Here is a 20674-nt window from a genome sequence, read left to right on the forward strand (position 1 = left end):
TTTTCTTTTACAACTGAGCCTCTGTGTCAGTCACGCAAACTACACTGAGCTCATCCCTGTTTAACATGAGCAGATGAGTCAAAAAGCTGGTCTGACAACTTATTTTAACTAATGGGCCCAACAAATGATGACACCCCCCAAGTCTGTGAAAACAGACAGCACCAATGCCTTACGGATATATTCTTGAGAAATGAAAACCCCTGTGCCACACAAAGGAGCCATGAAAGGAAGGGGAATACCTAGAATGCATGAGGTTGTCTAGAAAATCCAATTCAGCTTTGCCTAAAAACGTGACCCATGTCATAGGGAGATACTCATCCAGTCCACAGGCATTTTCCTAAGGCCAGCCTAGGTTTCTGGAGACAATCTCTTCTCTGTAGGAGAGAAAAAGAAAAAAGAAAAAAAAAAAAACCCAAACCATACAACCCACTGAAATTTTCTGTGGCCCAAAGTTCTGGTTAGATGTATGTTAAAATACAGAACATGTGGACGCTACTCTCAGTTGCCTCAAAATCAAGGACCACAGCCACATGAGAGGGATGTGCATGCACCTACGAAGTCAGAGGGTGACATGAAGCCTGTTATTGGCGCACTACCTGTGACATCCAGAAGCACCTAGAGGTGGGTTCCCCTAAGGGTGAGTGTGTTGGGGTTGGGCTAAAGGAGGAGGAACTGCAAAGCCCAGGAGGCACTTCTAACACACAGCTGCCAAAGTGCTCCAAGTTCTTGAAGATGGTCTCCGGTCAACTCCAACCGGCGGGTGGACACCACGAAAGTTCTCTGAGAAAAGTATGCTTTTTTATGCACTTTGGGCACTTCGTCCCTGCTAGGAATTCAAAGGCGAGAGGCCTGGCAAAAGCCATGTAAGGATGCAACAAGAGATGTACAGAGGAGGCGTGGGCAGAGGCCCAGGCCTGACATGGGCTGGAAGCTGCCAGGTGCTGGGCCTGGAGCCACACACTTCCCGGCGGCCCAGCATGGCAGTGGCACCTGAGTCCATGTGAGCCCACAGGGAAGTTGTCTAAGGAAGTTCAAACCCTGGCTTCAAACTGTTAAAAATAAATAAATAAATCAGGTTTCAAATAGCCCCTGAAGGATGAGGGGCTGGAGCTGAGGGCTAGGGCAGGGAAGGGCTGGCCTTCCCTGAGTCACAGCCAGCCACAGATGATCTTCCTGAGTCTCAAGTTTCAATGCTGTCACTTAGCTGGTGAACATTTCCAAGTATTTTCTTTGAAACAGTGTTTTGTAAAAGAGAAAGCAAAATCCATAGAAAATGTGAAGTCACCAATCCAGAGAAATACTATTTGGTGATGCCGGCGACTCTGAGCTTGACCCCAGGGCCCCAGAGATCCAAGGGCTCCTGTGCACGCGCTGTGACGGGCTCCCACCCTGAGTGTGCTGGGGTGGGGCGGGGGTGGGGGGCAGATGCCGAAGACAGCAGAGCTGCAAGGGACCAGGACCGCAGAAGCGGTGAACGCTGGTGAGGACTGGACAGGGCAAGGAGGGAGCAAAGTAGCTGCTGACCCTCAGATGACCAAGACAGAAGCCCGAACAAGCCTGTGTTCTGGGTGGAAGCCACTGGCACTTGACATCTCTCCAAGAGTCCCTCACCAGCTGTCTGGGGTGTGGCCCCCTGGCGGGATGAGGCACCATCCACTGTCGCTCCCTGCCAGCATCCCCCACTGATGTCTCCACCTAGCAGCATTCAAGGACATTTCGGGGAGATTACAGACTTTTCTTTTTTTTTAAGTGCTCAAATTAAGTAGACTATGAGAGCTCCTCAAAAGCTTTTATTCTATTTTTTTTTTTTTTTTTTTGACCTGCACACTACCTGGTACACACCGCCAGGTAGGCATTTAAAAAAAAACTTTTTTTTTTTTTTAATAGGCAATTTATAACACTGGGAGGATTTTATTTCAGTGTTTCAGAAAATGTGACTATTCTTGGAAAGGTTTATCCTTCTACAACTCTGGAGGACAGAGATTGTGTGCTAAATTTTATAAGCCACCGACTAATTTAAGTGCTTTGGAAGGGCAGTAAAAAAACCCCAAAAAACAAAAAAACCTCTCGGGAAATTCAAGAGCTGTCATCATTTCAGGGGAGAGAGTTGCTTCTGCAGCCCAGGGTGGCTTTGTATATTCTGAAGATACAGAAAATATCTTCTGTGTCCCTCTCTGGCCAGGGACAGATCCTCTGGTGGACGGCAACAAGTCTTCTGGCAGAAGGCTGACCGACAGAGAGGGGCCGGGAACTTCTCCGACCTGCCCAGGCCTCACGCAGCAGCACGGCTGACCTAGTACCCATGGTTTAGTTACTGAGCACGTCATCCCGGAAGCGCCTCAGACATGTGTCCCGCCAAAAAGTGACAGGGAACCAGAATCTGGCATTCAGGGCTCTCAAGGAAGGAGTGACCTCCATTCTCCTTCCACTCAGTTACCAGGCATTCTATGTGCAGTAGACACAGACAGAGTTTTTACAAATTAAATAACGTTCTTAAACACAATAAAACATCATTACATACAAGTCTCTTTGAAAAGTCTTTCCAAGTCAGTTCTCAAAATTATCTTACAAAATGTTGTGCAAAAACACTGACCTCAAATAAATAGTGGGGACAGAGTGGGAAGAGTGAAACTTATCATTTTTTTTTTTTTTTTAAATTAAAAGTTAAAAACACCAACTGCACTTCAAAGGATTTGCAGGATGCAGTCATGGAGAAGGCTCTGAAAAACCAGCCCTCAGAGTCGGAGCTGCATTGTCGAATGAGGTTTGTTTGTGCTCAGAATTCACAATGGATGCCTCCACTGAGGTCCTCCACCACACCCTCTTTGACCAGCCTGACGAGGAATCTGGTCTCTGTTGTCACATTATGCATAGTTTGAAAGTTCATGGCAGCCATGCAGAGATTGTCGAAGTAGTGCAAAGGTGTTTTGGGTTGATTGAGGTCATATCCAAAGCCTGCCAAGCTGACTTCGTCACACAGGTGCGTGGCTAGGATGACAGCAATGACACCAATGGTGGGCACATTCTGAAAAAGGGGAAAAGACAAGGCTTAGAGCCATTCACTGCTTTCTAAGTGGCACGCATGTTCTGTCGGTCACAGACGCAGCCGGGGGCTGCCATTTTATACAGCGCACAGTTTCATTGATCCCAGAATCCTGAAGTCTGAATCTAGACTCTGAAACGTGGTCTGTGATGTGAAAACCTTAGAACACACCACCAAGAGGTGACTTGGCAGGTCCTCTTGCACCAAATAAAAATGTGTTCTTTGTAAGACTTCTACCTCCTGGTCTAATACGTGATGACCAGAACTGCAAAGCAAGTCCACTTCCTTTCTGACACGACGAGTATCTATAAGTTCTGCTCTGGAACTAGGAAAGTCCACAGGACTGTCTACCATCCTTCTTGGGACTTGTTTCTGGAGGCTGGCCCTTCCTTGCTGCTCCTGTGGACGGCCTCTGCCTGAGAACAGAGCAGCCTCCGCTTCTGCCTGCGAAGACCGTGCTCGCTTCTCACCTGAAACTACATCCCACCGAAGGCCCTCCTTTACTTTCCTGGCAAATAACGCTTCTAGGCCATTTTCACATAGACAGCTGCTAAGCCAGTTTCTGCCCACCCTCTGTGTGGGCAATTTTTAGGCACAAATGAAGGGTATCTACATTTGTTCCTTCTAAAAGGTATCCTATTGACTGTAGCTTAGTGTGCCAAATGTCTCAATGTTCTGGATCCTGATATCACCACTCCCTCCCTCACATCTGCTATTTTGCCCCTTGCCAATCTGGAATCGTGCTTTCTGGATCTCTGTCCCAGTCTTGGGCAAAATCGGTACACAGGGCAGAGAGAAGTACAGAAGGCCCTACAGCAGTAGAAGCACTCCCTGAAGGCCACCGGTTACCTACAATGACACCTTCTGTTGCACAGTTTTTCAGGTGTAAATGTACCCGCTTTATTCATCCTAATTGAGTCTGTGGCTTCCAGAAACAACTCTCCTTTTCCGTCAACTGGAACAACAGTGAACCCTTCAGAGTTGATAGTTTAAATGGGTTAAGGAAGCTCTACGGAACTCATCATTTGTTCAAAGCCACTTTCTGCTCCTTGATGTGAAGCATCTGCGTCACTCTTTAAAAGAAACTCAACAGTTGCTGAAGACAAGAGAAATTAACCCAAAGGAAGATGTCTTCCTGTTTAGCCACAGGACCCTAAAGCAGTGTCCTCTCTTACCTGTGGCCGGCTCTGTACCTAGCCCAATCGGGAAAACTCAATCAGTGTTTATAAAAGGAGTACGTGAAACCAGCTGCACAGAGAAAGGGGCCGTGTATGGAGAGCAGCTCAGAAGCCATGAAGAACCGCTCAGAGCATGCTCTTTCCAGAACGGACCCCCTAGGATCACACCCCCCCATCCACCAGACCTCCCTCCCTGCTGGAAAGTCGTGTGCGTCCGTGCAAGCCCAGTCTGCTGTTTATTTCTTTTTTTTTTTTTTTTTTTAAAGATTTTATTTATTTATTTGACAGACAGAGATCACAAGTAGGCAGAGAGGCAGGCAGAGAGAGAGGAGGAAGCAGGCTCCCTGCTGAGCAGAGAGCCCGATGTGGGACTCGATCCCAGGACCCTGAGATCATGACCTGAGCCGAAGGCAGCAGCTTAACCCACTGAGCCACCCAGGCGCCCTGCTGTTTATTTCGAAGCTTTTCTCTATGCATCTCTATACACACATTTTTACTTTTAAACAAAAATGGGACAGTATACATGCTCGGTAACTTGATTTTCTTGTTTATTACAGTATGGAAGTGTTTTCTTATCCATTAGTTTTCCTGCATCCTTAACACTCACACAATACTGCATCAGTTATACATAATACATTTAAATCAGCCCCCTAATGAGAAATGTTCAGGCCATTTTCAGTCCTTTGCGGTTAACATTATGGTGAACATACCACAATACCCACCTTTGTAGATTTTGCTTTTATCTCTTTTTTAAAGATTTTATTTTTAAGTAATCTGTACATCTAATGTGGGGTTCAAACTCACAACTCCAAGATCAAGAGTCACACGCTCACCACCTGAGCGAGCCAGGTGTCCCTTTAATTTTCTTATGATAAAATTTTTAGAGTAAAATTGTTGGGTCCAAACTGTTCACATTCACATTTAAAGCTGATAAGTACTGCCAAACTACCCTCCAATTTGTAATTCTACCTGTATTTCTGCCAAGCAAGGACATTACCTAGCCCTTAAATCTTTGCTAAGAAAATAGGGAAAAATGTCACTATGGCTCTAATTTACTTTTATTTAATTCCTGCCAAAGTTGAACATTTTATCATGTTATTTCTTGGCTGTATTAATTTCTCCTTTTGTGAAATGTCTGTATGTATCTTTTCCCCACTTTTTTTCCATTGGCCCATCTTTTCTTTTTGATTTAATAAGATCTTATGCTTTGGGAGTATTTATCATATATATGCTAAAACTTGCCCTGCTTATTTTGTGTTGTTTCTGATATCTTTTACTGTTCAGTAACTTCATATTTCATGTAATTAAATCTCCTAATTTTTTAAAGGTTACTTTTAAAATAAAACTACCTACAGGGCGCCTGGGTGGCTCAGTTGATTGTGTCTGCCTTCAGCTCAGGTCATGATCCCAGGGTCCCAGGATTGAGCCTGGCATCAGGCTTCTTGCTCTGCAGGAAGCCTGTTTCTCCTCCTCCCTTTGCCCCTCCCCCACTGCTCGTTCCCTCTCTCTCTCAAATGAATAAATAAAATCTTTAAAAAAAATTAATTTCATTTCTTAAAAATAAAAATCTACCTACAAACCACAAATGAGCATTTATGTTTAAAAAATACTGTGAAATTTAATAAAGACACAGAGTAGTTGAGAAGATACAGAAATCTAAGGATAGTGAAAACTCTCTGTAACTTCAGAATCTTGCCAAAGTCCTCTTTTCTTAAAAACTGTTTTGTTATAATTGATGTTAACAGTTACATTAAAAGTTTTAAGTTCGTGTCCTTGGGGAATCCTATGTGTTCCCATGTGGGGAAACGCAGCAAAGCCACTTTTTTTTTTTTTTAAAGATTTTATTTATTTATTTGACAGAGAGAGAGAGATCACAAGTAGGCAGAGAGGCAGGCAGAGAGGATGGGGGGAAGCAGGCTCCCCGCTAAGCAAAGAGCCTGATGCAGGGCTTGATCCCAGGACCCTGAGACCATGACCTGGGCTGAAGACAGAGGCTTAACCCACTGAGCAGTCCAGGCACCCCATAAAGCAATGTATTATATGATGAATCCAATCACAGACCCTACCAGCTGCTGGTGAGAGGCAGAGGTGCTCTCCTCTAAGACAGAAACAGCACAGCCGCCTGACCAGAAACACTGGTCCTGGACATGCTCCTGCAGTGGGCAGAACCTACATGGCCCTCTCGGCCTCCCCACAGACAGAGCAGCAGGAGAGCCCCCGAGAGGGCAGAGTACCTGAGAAAAATGGTGGCCTGCTAAGGGAAGAGCTTCAGCTGTGCTCCCAGTGAGCTGGGCAGTCATGCCTCAGGCTGTAGCCAGAGCTGGAGTTAACTGTTACTGGAGTAGCACAAAGAACTAGTTTTTGTTTTAAGGAGCCTATTTAGGGATTTGTTTTTCCTAGTAAGCACAGAATGCTTCAAGATTTACAGAGGTGTTTTAAAGAACATTTTAAATTAGAATTGGATTCATGGTTGGGGGAGCACCTGGGTGGCTCAGTTGGTTAAGTGTCTGCCTTTGGCTCAGCTCATGATCTCAGGGTCCTGGGATCGAGTCCCACACTGGGCTCCCTGCTTGGCAGGAAGCCTGATTCTCCCTCTCCCTCTGCTCCTCCTCTTCTTTCATGCTCTCTCTCTCAAATAAATAAAATCATTAAAAAAAGAGAAAAAGAGAGAATTTGATTTATTGGGAAAACAGAAGAACCTGCCAATCTGTCTACTGCTTACTGGTTGACCACATCTAAGAGTCTAATTCAGTGTCTGCAAATAGTGACCCTACCAGCCCCAGGTATCTGCTACACAATATCTCAGGCCCCCAGTGTAAGAAGTGCCTCACCCCCACTTCTAAATTCCTTGCTTTCCTTTATATACAGAGATTTTGCTTAAAAGTTTAAGAAGCAGGTGGCCTGGGTAGCTCAGTCAGTTTAGTACCCAACTCTTGATCTCAGCTCTGGTCTTGATCTCAGGGTCATGAGTTTAAACTCTGCATTTAAAAAAGGGGGGGCCACCTGGGGGACTCAGTGGGTTAAGACCTCTGTCTTCAGCTCAGGTCATGATCCCAGGGTCCTGGGATCAAGCCCCGCATCAGGGTCTCTGCTCAGCAGGGAGCCTGCTTCCCCCTCTCTCTTTCTGTCTACCTCTCTGCCTACTTGTGATCTCTGTCAAATAAATAAATAAAATCTTAAAAACAAAAGTTTAAAGATGATCTCCACTGCTTTTAAAAAGGTTATTTTTAAAGACACAGGCTTAGCTATTCAACTCACAAGAAACCAATAATAAAGGCTTTGCCATCCTTCCGGTATCAGCACCGGCTTTGCGGGAAGAGAATTTCTATTGCAGTGAAAGAACTACAGAGGGCACAGAGGTTCTCAAATTAGGCTGCAAAATAAAACTGCCCAGGGGACTTTGAAAATCCCAAAGTACAGACCATAGGAGAGAACAGTTAAATAGAAAGTTTGGGATGGGACCCAAGCATCAACAGAAAACACTGCTCTAGGGGGCAAACTTTACTTACCATCACCTCTAAAGTGAATGTAAAGGTCAAGTCTGACTTGAGCAGCCCAGAGCTAAAAATGTAAAGAACTTTCCAGACCACCAAAGTGCCTTTCACTCTGGAGTCCCAGGATCAGAACACCTTAAATAGTATCTCAGTGATCAAGATGTTAACATGTGGACTATACGAAGGAGATGAGTCACCAAGGGAGAAGCCAAGTAAACACTAAGGGGGCCTTGAAATCAAGATGCAGAACAGCCAACACGCACCGAGCCTGTGATCACTGACTACGTTTCTACACTGGGAGATGCTTCTGGGGATATAATTGAGCCTATGTGAAATTTGTATGGAGGTCTCCCTTTCAACACGGAGACGAACAGTTAACTTTCCATTGCAACAGAAGTACCTTATCTCGGCCCCAGAACCTTGACTGGGGCTCCGAGTACTGAAGGATGTCAAAGGCAGTCTCTTTGATAATAACTGGATTCAAAATCCTGAAGTGTTTCGGCTGTAGTGGGATTTTTTCCGCCACCTGCTTCCAAAAGAAGAGCCGCACCCAAAATGGCTAAGGGAAGAAAGCAAGCAATCATTAGGGGGACTGAATAAAGCTCTCCTGCCATCAGAAGGCGAGCATGCACCCCTGCTAAGCAGCCCAGGAGATGTGGGTGGGACCCCATGTGGGCTGGGGGGCTGCACTCCACAGCACAGTCCCTGAGATGGACGCATCTGATGCCCCCACTCAGAGGAGCAACCCCAAAGGACCTGGTTTACGAAGGTGGCACTGGACAAGGAGAGGAAGGGCAGAACCAGCTCTGGTTTGTTTGGAGAAGATATTCCCCAGGGAACAACCCCAAAAAGCATGTGAACAGGTGAACAGATCTAATTTAAGGGTATTTAAGTGCCATGAGTGTCCCACTTAGATCAGACCCTCCCCCTGCATCCTCCCTCGGCTGACTTGGTCTAGTTCCTAGTTCTGTGAAGTCTCCTGGTAACTGACTGCAAGTCACCTCCCACGTGCTTCATCTTCCAACTAGACCAACTTCTATCCAATGGAAAATCCAGAAGATCATGACAAGCTATATCAGGCTTTGCAGACAAATTCTCCATCAGATGGTGCTTATATGAAAAGTCTAATATATCCTATGAACTTTACAGAAAGCTAGTTTTTATGTGCGTCAATAAATGTGACCGTTGACCTCTGAAATTTACTTCAGCATAATGGGTGGGGCGATCATAAAATAATATGATCAATTATTATAACAAACAAAAGGGAATATGGCCAACTTTATGCAGGCCATTTCCTCAACAGCTGCCCCTCTGGAATTCGGTGCATTTCCTCCAACAATCTCTTGGGGAACATTCCTAGAGGTTTTACATATATCCTTTTGAAAATCCGCAATAATGGTTTATATTCATCCCAGTAAATGTAATTTCTGGATTAGCCAAAAGACATGTAAATTCAAACCTGGCGAACAAGGTAGGTGAGCAGTAATAACAATTTTGGTCCAAAACCTGATATTCCCATTAAGTGATGATCACAATTTCCATGTGACTCAATCTTAAATTCTGAAAGTAGTTCTCAAAAAGGAGTACTGATGGTTTCTACAAAGGCAGTAGGTATTAAAAGACAACACAAAAGTATAATTGACCCTTGAGTGACGTGGGGATTACAGGCACCACCATCTCCTCCCTGAGTAGCTGAAATCCACAGAGAACTTCTGACTTTCCAAAAACTTAACTACTAGTAGCCTACTGCTAACCAGAGGCCTTACCGATAATATAAACAGTTAACACATATTTTGGGTATGTATTTTTGTATTCTTACAATAAAGTAAGCTAGAAAAAGGAAAACATTATTAAGAAAATCAAAAGGAAGAGAAAATGCCTCTACAGTACTGCACTGTGTTTATCAAAAACCATCTGTGTACTAGTGGACCCATGCAGTTCAAACCCATGCTGTTCAGGGGTCAACTGTATACATTCCACTGTGTTTGTTTAAAAATAGAAGTCTGTAATTACAGTTAGAGACCCCTCCACTTTTTGTGAAAGAACACTGGAGAGCTGAATTTCTAGTGCTTACCAGGGTTTCGTTTTTTACCATTGCTTGAAGCCAGCTGAAGTCAACACTCTTAAATAAAACAGCAACAAACAAGTCATTGGAATAATATTCAAGGTCAGACAGTGGCGCACCCTCTGGATAAGTCATCCTGATGGTAGTTTTATTACCAACATGCTCCGAATATCCTTCAACTGGTGCACTGTTTAACCTATTTGAATAAAAAAGACAAAGATAGACAAAGCAAGCCATCAACTACTTCATCACATCGGGCATGATCCCTTCCTTGCGTCCCTCGCATGTCTATAGGGCTGGGAGTGAGCTGTGGGTTGGGGGGTAAGGCCTCCCTCCCGCAGCCTCGAGTCCCCGAGGGACACCCACACCTCCTCTATGAATGTCAAGCAATTCCAAATAATCTTGCCATTTTAAGCCCCAACATATTATATTTTGGGCATCAGTAATGTTTCCTTGAGAGCTTCCCGCTGTGCTCAGATATTAAGGGTTCTTGCCAGAATTTCAGAAAGGCAATCAGAAAGCAAACTGAGAAACCAGGCGAGGCAGACCCAAACCACAATTGTAGAGACAGGGTTGGTACCAAGGAGGGCATCAGGCCCAAGTGCATCCTTAGAGCAAGGACTTGGGACACTTAACAACTGTCAGATCAACAAAGGCTCTTCCCAGTGTCATAGTTTTGGAGCAGATTCTAAGAATTCTTTTGAAAGCACCACCACCCACCTAGTTAAAGAGTTTAGTAATCTCACAGTCTGTTTGGTTCTTCCCTTGTATTATCACACTTGTGTTATCACATCTGTATTATCACACCTGGATCTCAGCTTTCTTCTCTATTCTACTGCCCCTTCTTCTAGATCTGATACCTACCTACCTCTGGATTATCAAAAGATATTATTACACAGGAGACCAAATGAAAGGCATGCCCCTGAGGCAGTTATCCACCCCACCCCACCTTTCCTTTTAATTTTTATTTTAATATTATTTTTTAAAATTAATTTATTTATTTGACAGAGAGAGACACACAGGGAGAAGGGGAACACAAGCAGGGTGAGTGAGAGAGGGAGAAGCAGGCTTCCCACTGAGCAGGGAGCCCGATGTGGGACTCGATCCCAGGGCCCTGGGATCATGACCTGAGCCGAAGGCAGATGCTCAACAACTGAGCCAAGCAGGCGCCCCTCTTCTTTTTTAAAATAAAGGACATTATATAAGTACATATATAGAACCTGTATTTTTTCGGTGTTCATTTCCTAATTCTGCATACTGTTCTGTGGTTCTGTAGTTCTAGAATAGAATGTCTTTATTCTTAGGAAATGCATATGGATTTATTTAGGGATAAAGGGGCTTGATACTTGCAACTGACTATCAAAGGTTTCAGAAAAGGATAATAGTATAGATAGAGAGAAAATCATAAAGCACTGTGATAAAGTTACCAGCTGGATAATGTGGGGGGAAGGGTGAATGGAAGGGTCTTTGTACTATTCCTGCAACTTTTCTGTTAAATTTGGAATTGTTTTAAACCTAAAGGTTACTCCCTCACAACATGCAGCTTCTTAACTGATATTCTCCCTCATAATCAGGCTAAGCCACTATGTCTCTGTCCCCGGCACTCAGTGGCCTCCCAGTGGCCACGTATGAAGTCCACACTCCCTAGTCTGGTAACATGTGGGCCACCACTGGTCAGGCTACCCTCCTGGCCCTTGCCCACTCTCTCAGCTCCACTCTCCTTGGAGAGAGCAAAGTGGTGTCTCTCACGTCAGGCAGGGCCCGGAGTCTAGCAATGATGCGGGCACGTAAAGGTAGAGCAGCTAGGAGAGATCACCGGGACCCGAGTCAGCTGACCCCCCAGGACTGCTAAGGAGCAGAACCACAGGCGGTCTGCAGGGCCCCAAGACGAATTTAACCCCTTTAAAGGGGGAGGACTTTGGCAGCAAACTATCAGACGCCTCAGGCCTGACCCCGCTCTATCTGACCACTTAAAAAAGGTAACTGCCACTGAAGGCTCCGCCTGACTGATGTCTGAGCAGAACCGAGCGCCTTCCCTGCTGGAACATCGGAAGAAGGGAGTGCCCAGAGCTGAGCTGGACGTGACCGAGGCCTTATCTCAACCGCGCGCCCACAGACCGACTTCACATTTGGTTCCTTCACTCCCTGTGCCCTTCTGTTTACCTTGTTTTTTGTGTGGCTTGTCTGTATGCTCCGTCAGAAGCCAAGTTTAATCACATGGTGAACAGTCATTTGAGTTTGGAATCCTGAACCTGCTTTCTGACTGTGATTTAACTTTGCTCTATGACTGAATAAAGCCGACACAGTGGAAAGACACACTCATGTGTGCGCCTTCCCGGCGTGCTGGGAACACTCCTCCTGCCAGGGTGAGGCTCCAACTCACCTTCGCTCTGCCTGCCTCCTCCCTGAAGCACCCAATCCCACTGCTTTGCAGGACCCCCTGCCTTCCCCCGCCACATCCCTCTTCTAGCCCAGAGTGCGCACCGTTGGCCCCCCCAGGTTGTCTCCTCTCTTCCCGTATGAGTCACACACGGTGGGGGAGCACAGGGCCCTGTCTGCCGGCACACACACCTTTCAGCTGCGCGCACGGGGCCCGGGATTAGGTGCTAAAAGCCTCTGACCGTGCGTCTGGACGGCTGGCATCTGGCCTGGACCCTGGGCCCTCTAGTGCCTCAGTGTCCTCACCAGTGACACTAACAGTGATAGCTTCACGGAGGAATGAGAAGCTCTAAAGCACGTGACACAGTGTCTGGCCCACGGAAAGCAACCAGTGCAAGGCAGCGGTTACCGCCTTCTTTAACCCAACCTTTACAGTCCTCAAAGCCCAACCCCACTCCTACTCCCTCACCTCATGCCATGCCTGCTTTCTGACCACTGGGGCCTACCGCAACCCTTTTGCCTTTAAACCAAGGTCTTACCCATTTCCTCCATCTCTTGGCTCTTAACACAGTCTGGTTCTTTCTACAAACACCCTACGGCCCCTGCCCCCTCTTCTTGTGCCCCCTACCTTCGTACACATTCTCCAAAAATAGGTGCTACCATTTATTGAGCAATTAGCCCATGCCCAGTATTAAATGCTTTACACTAAGTTCTAAGTGCTTTACGTCTGTGAACTCATGTTGTCTTCATGGTGAGGCTAGAAAATGCGTACTGTTACTGCCTCCAGATGAGGAAACAGAGGCCCAAGACAGGTAAGAAACTTGGAAATCACAGCTACTGGGGACAAAGGCATTACGTGAACACACCATGTCTGAAATGGATCTTGTCATCCTCCTCACTAACCAGAGATTTTCCCCAACTACTTCCATTCCTGACAGCAGTTCCACTAATGCCTAAGAAACCCCAGACTAGAAATCCGGCGGTCCTCTGATGTTAACCAGCAAGCTGCCAGAAAGTCCCATAATTTACTTTTTCAGTATACCCCTTGGAAATGCATTAGTGTCCATTTCTACTTTCTCTGCCTCACAACAGGCCCACACACTGAATGTGTTAACCACAACCTCGAAACCCCCAGCCCTAGCCTTTCCTGCCTTCAAACTCACACATTCGGGCTCAGCAAATCTGATGAAGACCCAGCGGGCACTGTACTCCTGGTTTGGCGCATCCTTCAGATAGAGAGAATTTATTACGACATCTCAAGAACCTTAAAAACATCCAAGCATCTTTAAGATAACAATTCTAAAAATTCTTAGAATTATTTCCAAGGAAATAATCAGAGATAAAGACATAAGTTTGAGCTATGTAAGGCATTTTCACAATAACAAAGAAACTGAAAAATTCAAAATATTCCGCAATAGGAGAACTGCCAAATTGCTTACAATAGTCTCATTTAAAGTAATATCAAACACTTGGAAGAGTTAATTTTCCAAGAACTATTTAATGGCCTCAGAAACTGTTCATTATTATATTAAAAAAGCAAACCATTTGGTAAGAATATAAATGTACTCATTAGTCTGTCTATAGAACGAAAGTGGAAAAACCCCAGCAAATTCATAATGGTTGGTTATCTGGGCTCCGAGGGGTTATTTTCTTCCTTATCTTTTTCTAGATTTTTTTAATCTTCAAGAATGAACATATTTTCCTTTTATAAGGAAAATAATTTTTAGCCAGCGAAACCAGAAAGAATCTAGGATGAGTGGAGTTCAGACCGTGTGCTTCCTAGGTCCCCACCAGCCCTGCCTTGCAGGGCGCACCCATACGCAGCCCTGCTCCCCAAAGCCAGGCATCCTACCAACTCATCCCCCACACTGTGCACCCCCTCTTGGTCCTGCCTAGCTCAGGCTTCCTCCTGAATCTACCCAGCCTTCCAAACCTCACCTCCTCTGCAAAGGTTCTGCCAAATTAGGGTCAGTGTGGCACAGTGTGGGGCATCCAATCAGTTCGTGTTTCGGGGGCATCCATCATTTCTCAGGCAGTAAGCCCCCTGCGGGCAGGGACTGGTGATCCCTGCATCCCTTCCTGTCACTGGTGCGACGCGAACCAACAGCAGTGAGGTGGACCCTGGGGGTGAGCGCATGTACCTTATCACAACATCGAACTGGTTCAGGGCGTGGCCCAGCGCTAGTCCGTGGAGGATTCCGCCACTTCCAATAACCACACAACGCCTACAGCTCTTGGCTCGCAAGTGTTCAGGCAGGTCATGCTCAGGCAGTATCTCCAAGAGGGTCTGGACTTGACTGGAGAACTTCCGGAAACCAAAAGGCGGGTCATACTTGTACTCGGCTTCGTTCACCTTGGGGGCCTCCTTCACGAAAGGCGGTAAGTCCGGGCTGTACCTGTGCTCAAACAACCGGGCCATGGACTTCTTCGCGAACTTGGGTCGGCACTCCTTTCGCAAGACTTGCTGAGCGTACTTCTGAGCTCTCTGGAATGAAATCGCATCAGTCTGAGTTGGGAAAACCTCTCAGGCATTAGAAATATCCTCTTACACACTGTGTCCTGTGATGTCTGAGAGCTCCCTGTTGATTCCTGTCTTTCAGCACAAAATGTCTGCTTTTTCGAGTTAACTGATGCTCAGAGATGGAAAGAAATAACCTGGGAGAGTCACAGGACAGGGAGCTAAACTCAACAAGAATCCTTACTTCATTATATAAGGAAAGCACGTCCTCGTACCCCCACTTCCTACCCCTAGCCCAAGCTAGTTCCCCAAATTAATTTGGGGTAAGATAACATACTTTGAAGCATCTCATGTTTTATAAAACCTGTCACATGCTACCACAGCGATGAACCTTGAGAACGTTATACTAAGTGAAATAAGCCAGTCACAAAAGGACTGATTCCACTTACAAATTCTAAAGTACCAGAATTTGTAGAAACAGAAAGTAGACTGATGGTTATCAGGGACAGGGAGCGGGGGGGTAGGCGCAAATGGGGAAATACTGTTTGATGGGTCCACAGCTTCAATTCTGCAAGCTGCTAGAAATCCATTCCATGGCAATGTGAACACACTTAACAGGGCTGAACTGGATGTTAAAAAATGGTTGAGATGGTAAGTTTTATTATTTTTTTTAACCACAATTTGATAAAATTTTATATTTCAGGCTCTTATCTAGCAGAAAGAGAAACAGGCTGATTTATCAGTTGGGCAATGAGCTTCATAGAGTCTGGAATGCAAGTTATTCTAAATGTAATCAGGGCACAATGTCATGTCAACATAGAAGTGGTCTCGATTTTGTACATGAATTTCCCTGCACGTTAATGCTTTGCCTCCATAAGGAATGACCGCTGAAGGCCAAGTACAGTCGCCCAGCTGAACGAAGCACCCTGCGACGGGACATGGTCCAAAGGCCCACTCACCCCAGGGCTTCCTCCTGCCTCAGTCTAGCCAGATGCTGCCTCGCAACCGCTTGGCGGGAAGTTCTCCCCCTCATTACTGTGCCTTTTGTCCTTTTCTCCACATTCAGTAGCCTTGGCCCTGCCTTTCCCCTCCTCCCGCCAGGCTACTATCACACACTTACACACCCACACCCACACAACATGCACATGCCCACGCATGCGTGCATGGGTGTATGAAGTCCCAGAGTTCCTGGGGTATTTATTTTTAGGATTGAATGTGTTTTCTAAACTGTGTCTATACTATTATGAGAATGATTATTGTTGCATATTGTTTTAAATATATGCCCCAACTATGTTTTTTCTCAAAGTTTTATTAGTTCTATTGTCTGGTTCCTATATAATAAATATTTTTGGAGGAAAACATCTATCTTATTATAGCAGAAGGCCCCCTGCTCCTCCCTTTTTGAGTTACAGCTTCAAAGAGTTATCAGTACCTGGGAAGAGCACACAGTCTGCATCTTGAGGATGTGGTCCCGTTTCTGGAAAGGGGAAATGATATTCTCTGGGCACAGAAGATGCTGCAGACACTACACATGGTCACAGTCATGGTCATGGTCTCCCATTACTGACTCTCCCACACCTTACAGTATGGTTGTTAGCCTCCCACACCTTACAGTATGGTCGTTAGCCTCTCACTCTGTGGGCTCAAGGTGGCATAACCAGTAAGAGGGCTGCGCTGGTGCTCTAACCTGGAAGTCTGATGACTTCCCAGATGCCTAAAACCATAGTCTCTGTCTACCCAGAGCAGCAAACACCACCACTAAGAATAAGAGATTAGATACAAATTGGCATCTTCATGAGTATCACCGGGAAAGCTGTGCAAGGACCAGTCGTGACCCCGAGCAGCACCAGCAAGGAAGGCCCAGCCCACGTCACTCCGCAGCCCGCAGAGACTCGCCACCCTGTCAGCGGGGGCAGGGTGAACAGAGGGCCACCCACAGGACCCACGTCGGTCTCGAGACTAGAGGCCTGAAGGTTACAACAGCAAGTCTTAGAGAACAAGAGGCTGAATCCTTCGCTGTAGAATGACATGTCAAGCATCTGCTGTTGCAGATCTCCGAGGACAGAAATGAGCATCTGAGAAGGACCCGGAGGAACCCAGAGCAGCTTTGTGATCGGCGCACGACTGGAAAGAGCAGTAGGTGACTGCGCCAGGAAACTGGCCTCGGCTCTCCTGGGCTGCCAAATTTCCTCTTTAGAAGTTTCATTTGGAAGGAGAGAAATTTCATTCCATTTCCATTCTGGCAAAGAGCTCCATTTCAGGCTTCAAATTTAATTTTCTAGGCTAGGAGAAGAGCACAAGGCTTGGTAAGCACCCTCCGACCGTGACTCTCTCACAGCAGCTTGCAACACAACAATCCCAGGAGGAATGAATGTTCGAAAGGCCACTGGAACCATCTACAGTGACAGCAGTTCTTTTTCTCCTTCTGTTTCATCTCATCTAGAGACGTGTTAGAAGCCCTGAGAAAGCCCTGGGGATCGTTTCTTCTAATGAGAAGCTGGTCCAGCCTCTCTCTTGCCTCCTCCATGCTTCAAGGGGCAGCCTGGGGAGGAGAAGCGTTTCTCGAGGAGCCATGACAAAGAAAGGACTGTGACCTTCCTCTTCCTCCTGCTACAGAAAGCTCCAAAGCTGGGAGCCAAAGCAGGCCAGAGAGGAAGGACGTGGAGAGGTCTAGGTGGCATTCGTCCAGGGTGAGGGCCACAGTGGGGGTGCAGAGAACCGGAGGCTCTCGCAAAGATACAGGAACTCCTACTCCTCTCAAACCAAGGCATGGAAATGAGGGCTTCGGTTTTTACAAGTCTTCCAGGCTGAGCTCACTGGCCACCCACAACTAAGACTGAACAAACGGCTGGTAGTTCCAGTTGTCAGTGATGTGGCCATCTGCCACAGGAGACCATGATGTGAAAATTCACTGAAGGGTATTTAAAAAAATCAAAGTAATTTTCCTCAGCAAAGTCTCCACTTTTGTTTCTACTGCAAACTTTTGAGGACAATACTTCTCAAAAATATAAGTAAATGGCATAATTCTTTGTAAAAGGCAATGTTCTCTTTTCTTTCTTTACATCTGGGACAGGGCACAGCACTGAGATTGAAGCAGAGTTTGGGGGCTGGAGCTAACCAAACCCGGTGGGAGTCCAACTCAGCCACAAACCACGTGAATGTAAGCCATGAGTTACCTCATGAAACTTTCAGTTCCTGTCTGGAAAAGGCTGGTCCTTCTCTCCTCCTCACCAGGCCACTCTGTGCCCCCGGTATTACATGTGAAGACTGGAGTACCATTATAGAACAGCAACCATGGGCAAAGCCACTGCCACCCTCAACTCACGTTAGTCATCTGGAACCTTCCGCTGGCTACCAGCAGGGCAAAATCTGAATAACCAAGCCACAGAAAGAACACCACAGTTACAACTCAAGCAGTCAGTGGCAGCCAGGGACTGGTTGCTGAGGGTGGGGACAGAGAACAACAGGTGAGCAAACTCACTCGGGTGACAGAATGTTCTAGAATTGGACTGGGGTGAGGGTGATGTAACCGTGTAAATGCACGGATGCTATAAAACTGTATGCTTAAGAGGAATAAATCTTATGCTGTGTATATTTTGTCACAGTAAATGGTTAGGAAAAAACCATCAGAAGACCTGGATGCTAGATACAGTTCTAGATCTATGAACCAGCAGTGTAACCTTGACTAAAGCATCCAGCCCTAGGTCAAGGCTTCAGTTCCCTCATCTTCGATATTCGAGGATGGTCTGGGGCAAAGGGCCAACACTGAGGAGAGGAAAAAAGCGGTCTAGAGGTGCAAGTCCCTGGACTAAAAACTTAGCCCAGGTCACTCTGCTTACCTTAGCTACATAAGTGTAGATCTGCAGAGTCAGAGAGAAGTAAATTTGGCCATAATTAACTACACAGCAGAAAATGCAGTCCCCTGGGTGGTGTGTGGTTTTTAGCTCTCTGAGAAGAGAGAGGGCCTAGTTCAAACTGTTGCAACCATGCAGCCCAAACCTAGATGGACAGCAATGCGCCCTCGTCTCTCCTCAAACAACTTTTAAATGCAATTTCACATCTGCAATGCGCTTTCAAAGTGTCCAAATCCTGAAGAGACCACTGTCGGTCTTTTTAAAGAAATGGCATGTTAAGGGGCATCTTTTTTTTTTTTTAAAGATTTTATTTATTTATTTGAGAGAGAGAGAGAGTATGAGAAGGGGGAGGGTCAGAGGGAGAAGCAGACTCCCCGCCAAGCAGGGAGCCCGATGCGGGACTTGATCCCAGGACACCAGGATCATGACGTAAGCTGAAGGCAGTTGCTCAACCAACTGAGCCACCCAGGCACCCTTAAGGGGCATCTTTAAATAGAAAAGACAAAACCCATGACCACCATGGCCACACTTCTGCTGCTGTACTAACACAGGCCGGGGCCAGCACAACCAGATCATGCTCAGAAACAAGGGTTAGCGGGGTCCCCGAACACGGCAGGCTGCAGAATATCCTCAACAGAGCCAACGGGGCCTCATGGCTTTGATACCATCTTCTGCTAACCTATATCCCCAACAATTCAAATTTGTCTACTCGCTCTCAGTGGGAAAGACCAAACCCCACCAACAGCCTAGAGACACAGTTTTCTTTGTAGGGAGTTCACCCCACCTCACAGCCATTCAAAACGCCAGGACCACTTCCTCTACTCTGGGGACTCGAGAGATGGTTTTTTATTTTGCTTAGTGAAACATGATCTGATATCAAATTTGGAACTGGCTCAGTGTGGCACTCAAGGCCTTTCCCTCTTTGGTCCTGGTTCATTTTCAGTCTTCTACCCTGCTGTTCCCCCACCCCAATCCTCAGCGATATCCAACTCCAGCTGTACGTCTAATCTGCAAAGCCCTGGGGGGCACATGCTTTCTGCACACACTGCTCCCTTGGCCTGGAATGAAGGACAACCTGTCAGGACCACTGTGAAAAGTGGGACATTCTGACAGTGTCAACAATGTGAAAAACCTATAAAAAAGAGTCTTAAGTAAAAAAAAATTTAAAACACCCCTAATCCCACCATGTCATAGCAGGCCTGCCCTTTCTACTTTATTAGTTTCTGAACTGACCAAGGCTTTCAGAAACACGTTGCACTTTTATAACTACCCCCTGAGTCTTTCATCTTTCTCTATAACTACAGGGAACTTTCTACTTTATTCATTTCTGTATTACTTGAAGTTTTGGTGTTATTTTTGTAACTGGAAAAAATAATGATTTTTTGATTTAGAACTGGGTTGATGTAGCCGTCCCTGTGGGCTGCCTACCGGGTCTCCATTTCTCTGCTCCTTCTTACAGAACTGTGGTTTTGTGTGGGAAGCTAACACCCTTTCTCCAGGTAGGTGGTGGGGCCTGGGAGGCTGACCTCAGATACTCCCAATGCCCATCAGATACTCCCGATGCCCTTGTCAGGGACTGGTCAGGAATCCTCACAGCAGCCAATCAGGGAAGGGCACTGGGGGCCCTGACAGGCTGTTATTGGCCCTGCAGTGAACTTAGGTTTTGAAACTGGTGCCATCAGCCTAAATGGAGGACTCCTAATCATGGTTTAGGGGAAAAGGGATGGTGAGATTTTTTTTTTTTTTTCTGTCTACTATCCACTGGTGGATATGAGAAGTTGAACAGAAACTATCTGACCTATTCTTTAAAGGGATATCAAACTTAATGTACATTACTGGATTGCTTGTTATTTAACTGTGGATTTTCTATTCCACTGGAGTTCAGAGATCAGGCACCACACCATGGTTCAGTAATATTTCCCCTCTCTCTGGAGTTGAATATACCTAAGTACATATTCTTTAACACAAAATGTTAGTACACAATCCCCACCTCCCAGGGCTTGCTTAAAGGACAAGTGAAAAAGACAGTTAAAATTCTACAGTGTAAGTGTTAGGATTAACGTATAAAGTATAAAGGCGTTTCCAGAAGACAGAGAAGGCTGATCGGATTAAGACTTCTTAGATAAGGTAACTTCTGAGCTGAGAGTTAATGTAAAAGATAAGGAGCAGAGAGGCCATGGGATGGAAAGGGCTCCAGGCAGAG

General features: G+C 46.0%; 1 protein-coding gene across 4 annotated transcripts in view; it reads right to left on the reverse strand.

The window, feature by feature from the left end:
- Positions 1-1775: 1775 nt before the first annotated feature.
- Positions 1776-20674, reverse strand: part of ST3GAL5 (ST3 beta-galactoside alpha-2,3-sialyltransferase 5) — a 50068-nt gene continuing 31169 nt past the window's right edge. The window contains exons 4-7 of one of the 4 annotated variants that reach the window (XM_059188297.1): positions 14301-14644; positions 9790-9976; positions 8116-8274; positions 1776-3025 (exon numbers count right to left, since the gene is read on the reverse strand). In XM_059188297.1, coding sequence (XP_059044280.1) covers positions 2777-3025; positions 8116-8274; positions 9790-9976; positions 14301-14644 — 939 coding nt within the window. In that variant the 3' untranslated portion in view covers positions 1776-2776. Of the gene's footprint in view, positions 3026-8115; positions 8275-9789; positions 9977-14097; positions 14279-14300; positions 14645-20674 lie in introns of those variants that run through there. The other 3 variants (XM_059188299.1, XM_059188298.1, XM_059188300.1) reach the window with 3 other exon arrangements.

Source organism: Mustela lutreola, chromosome 9, assembly GCF_030435805.1.
Source record: "Mustela lutreola isolate mMusLut2 chromosome 9, mMusLut2.pri, whole genome shotgun sequence".
Classification (NCBI taxonomy): domain Eukaryota; kingdom Metazoa; phylum Chordata; class Mammalia; order Carnivora; family Mustelidae; genus Mustela; species Mustela lutreola.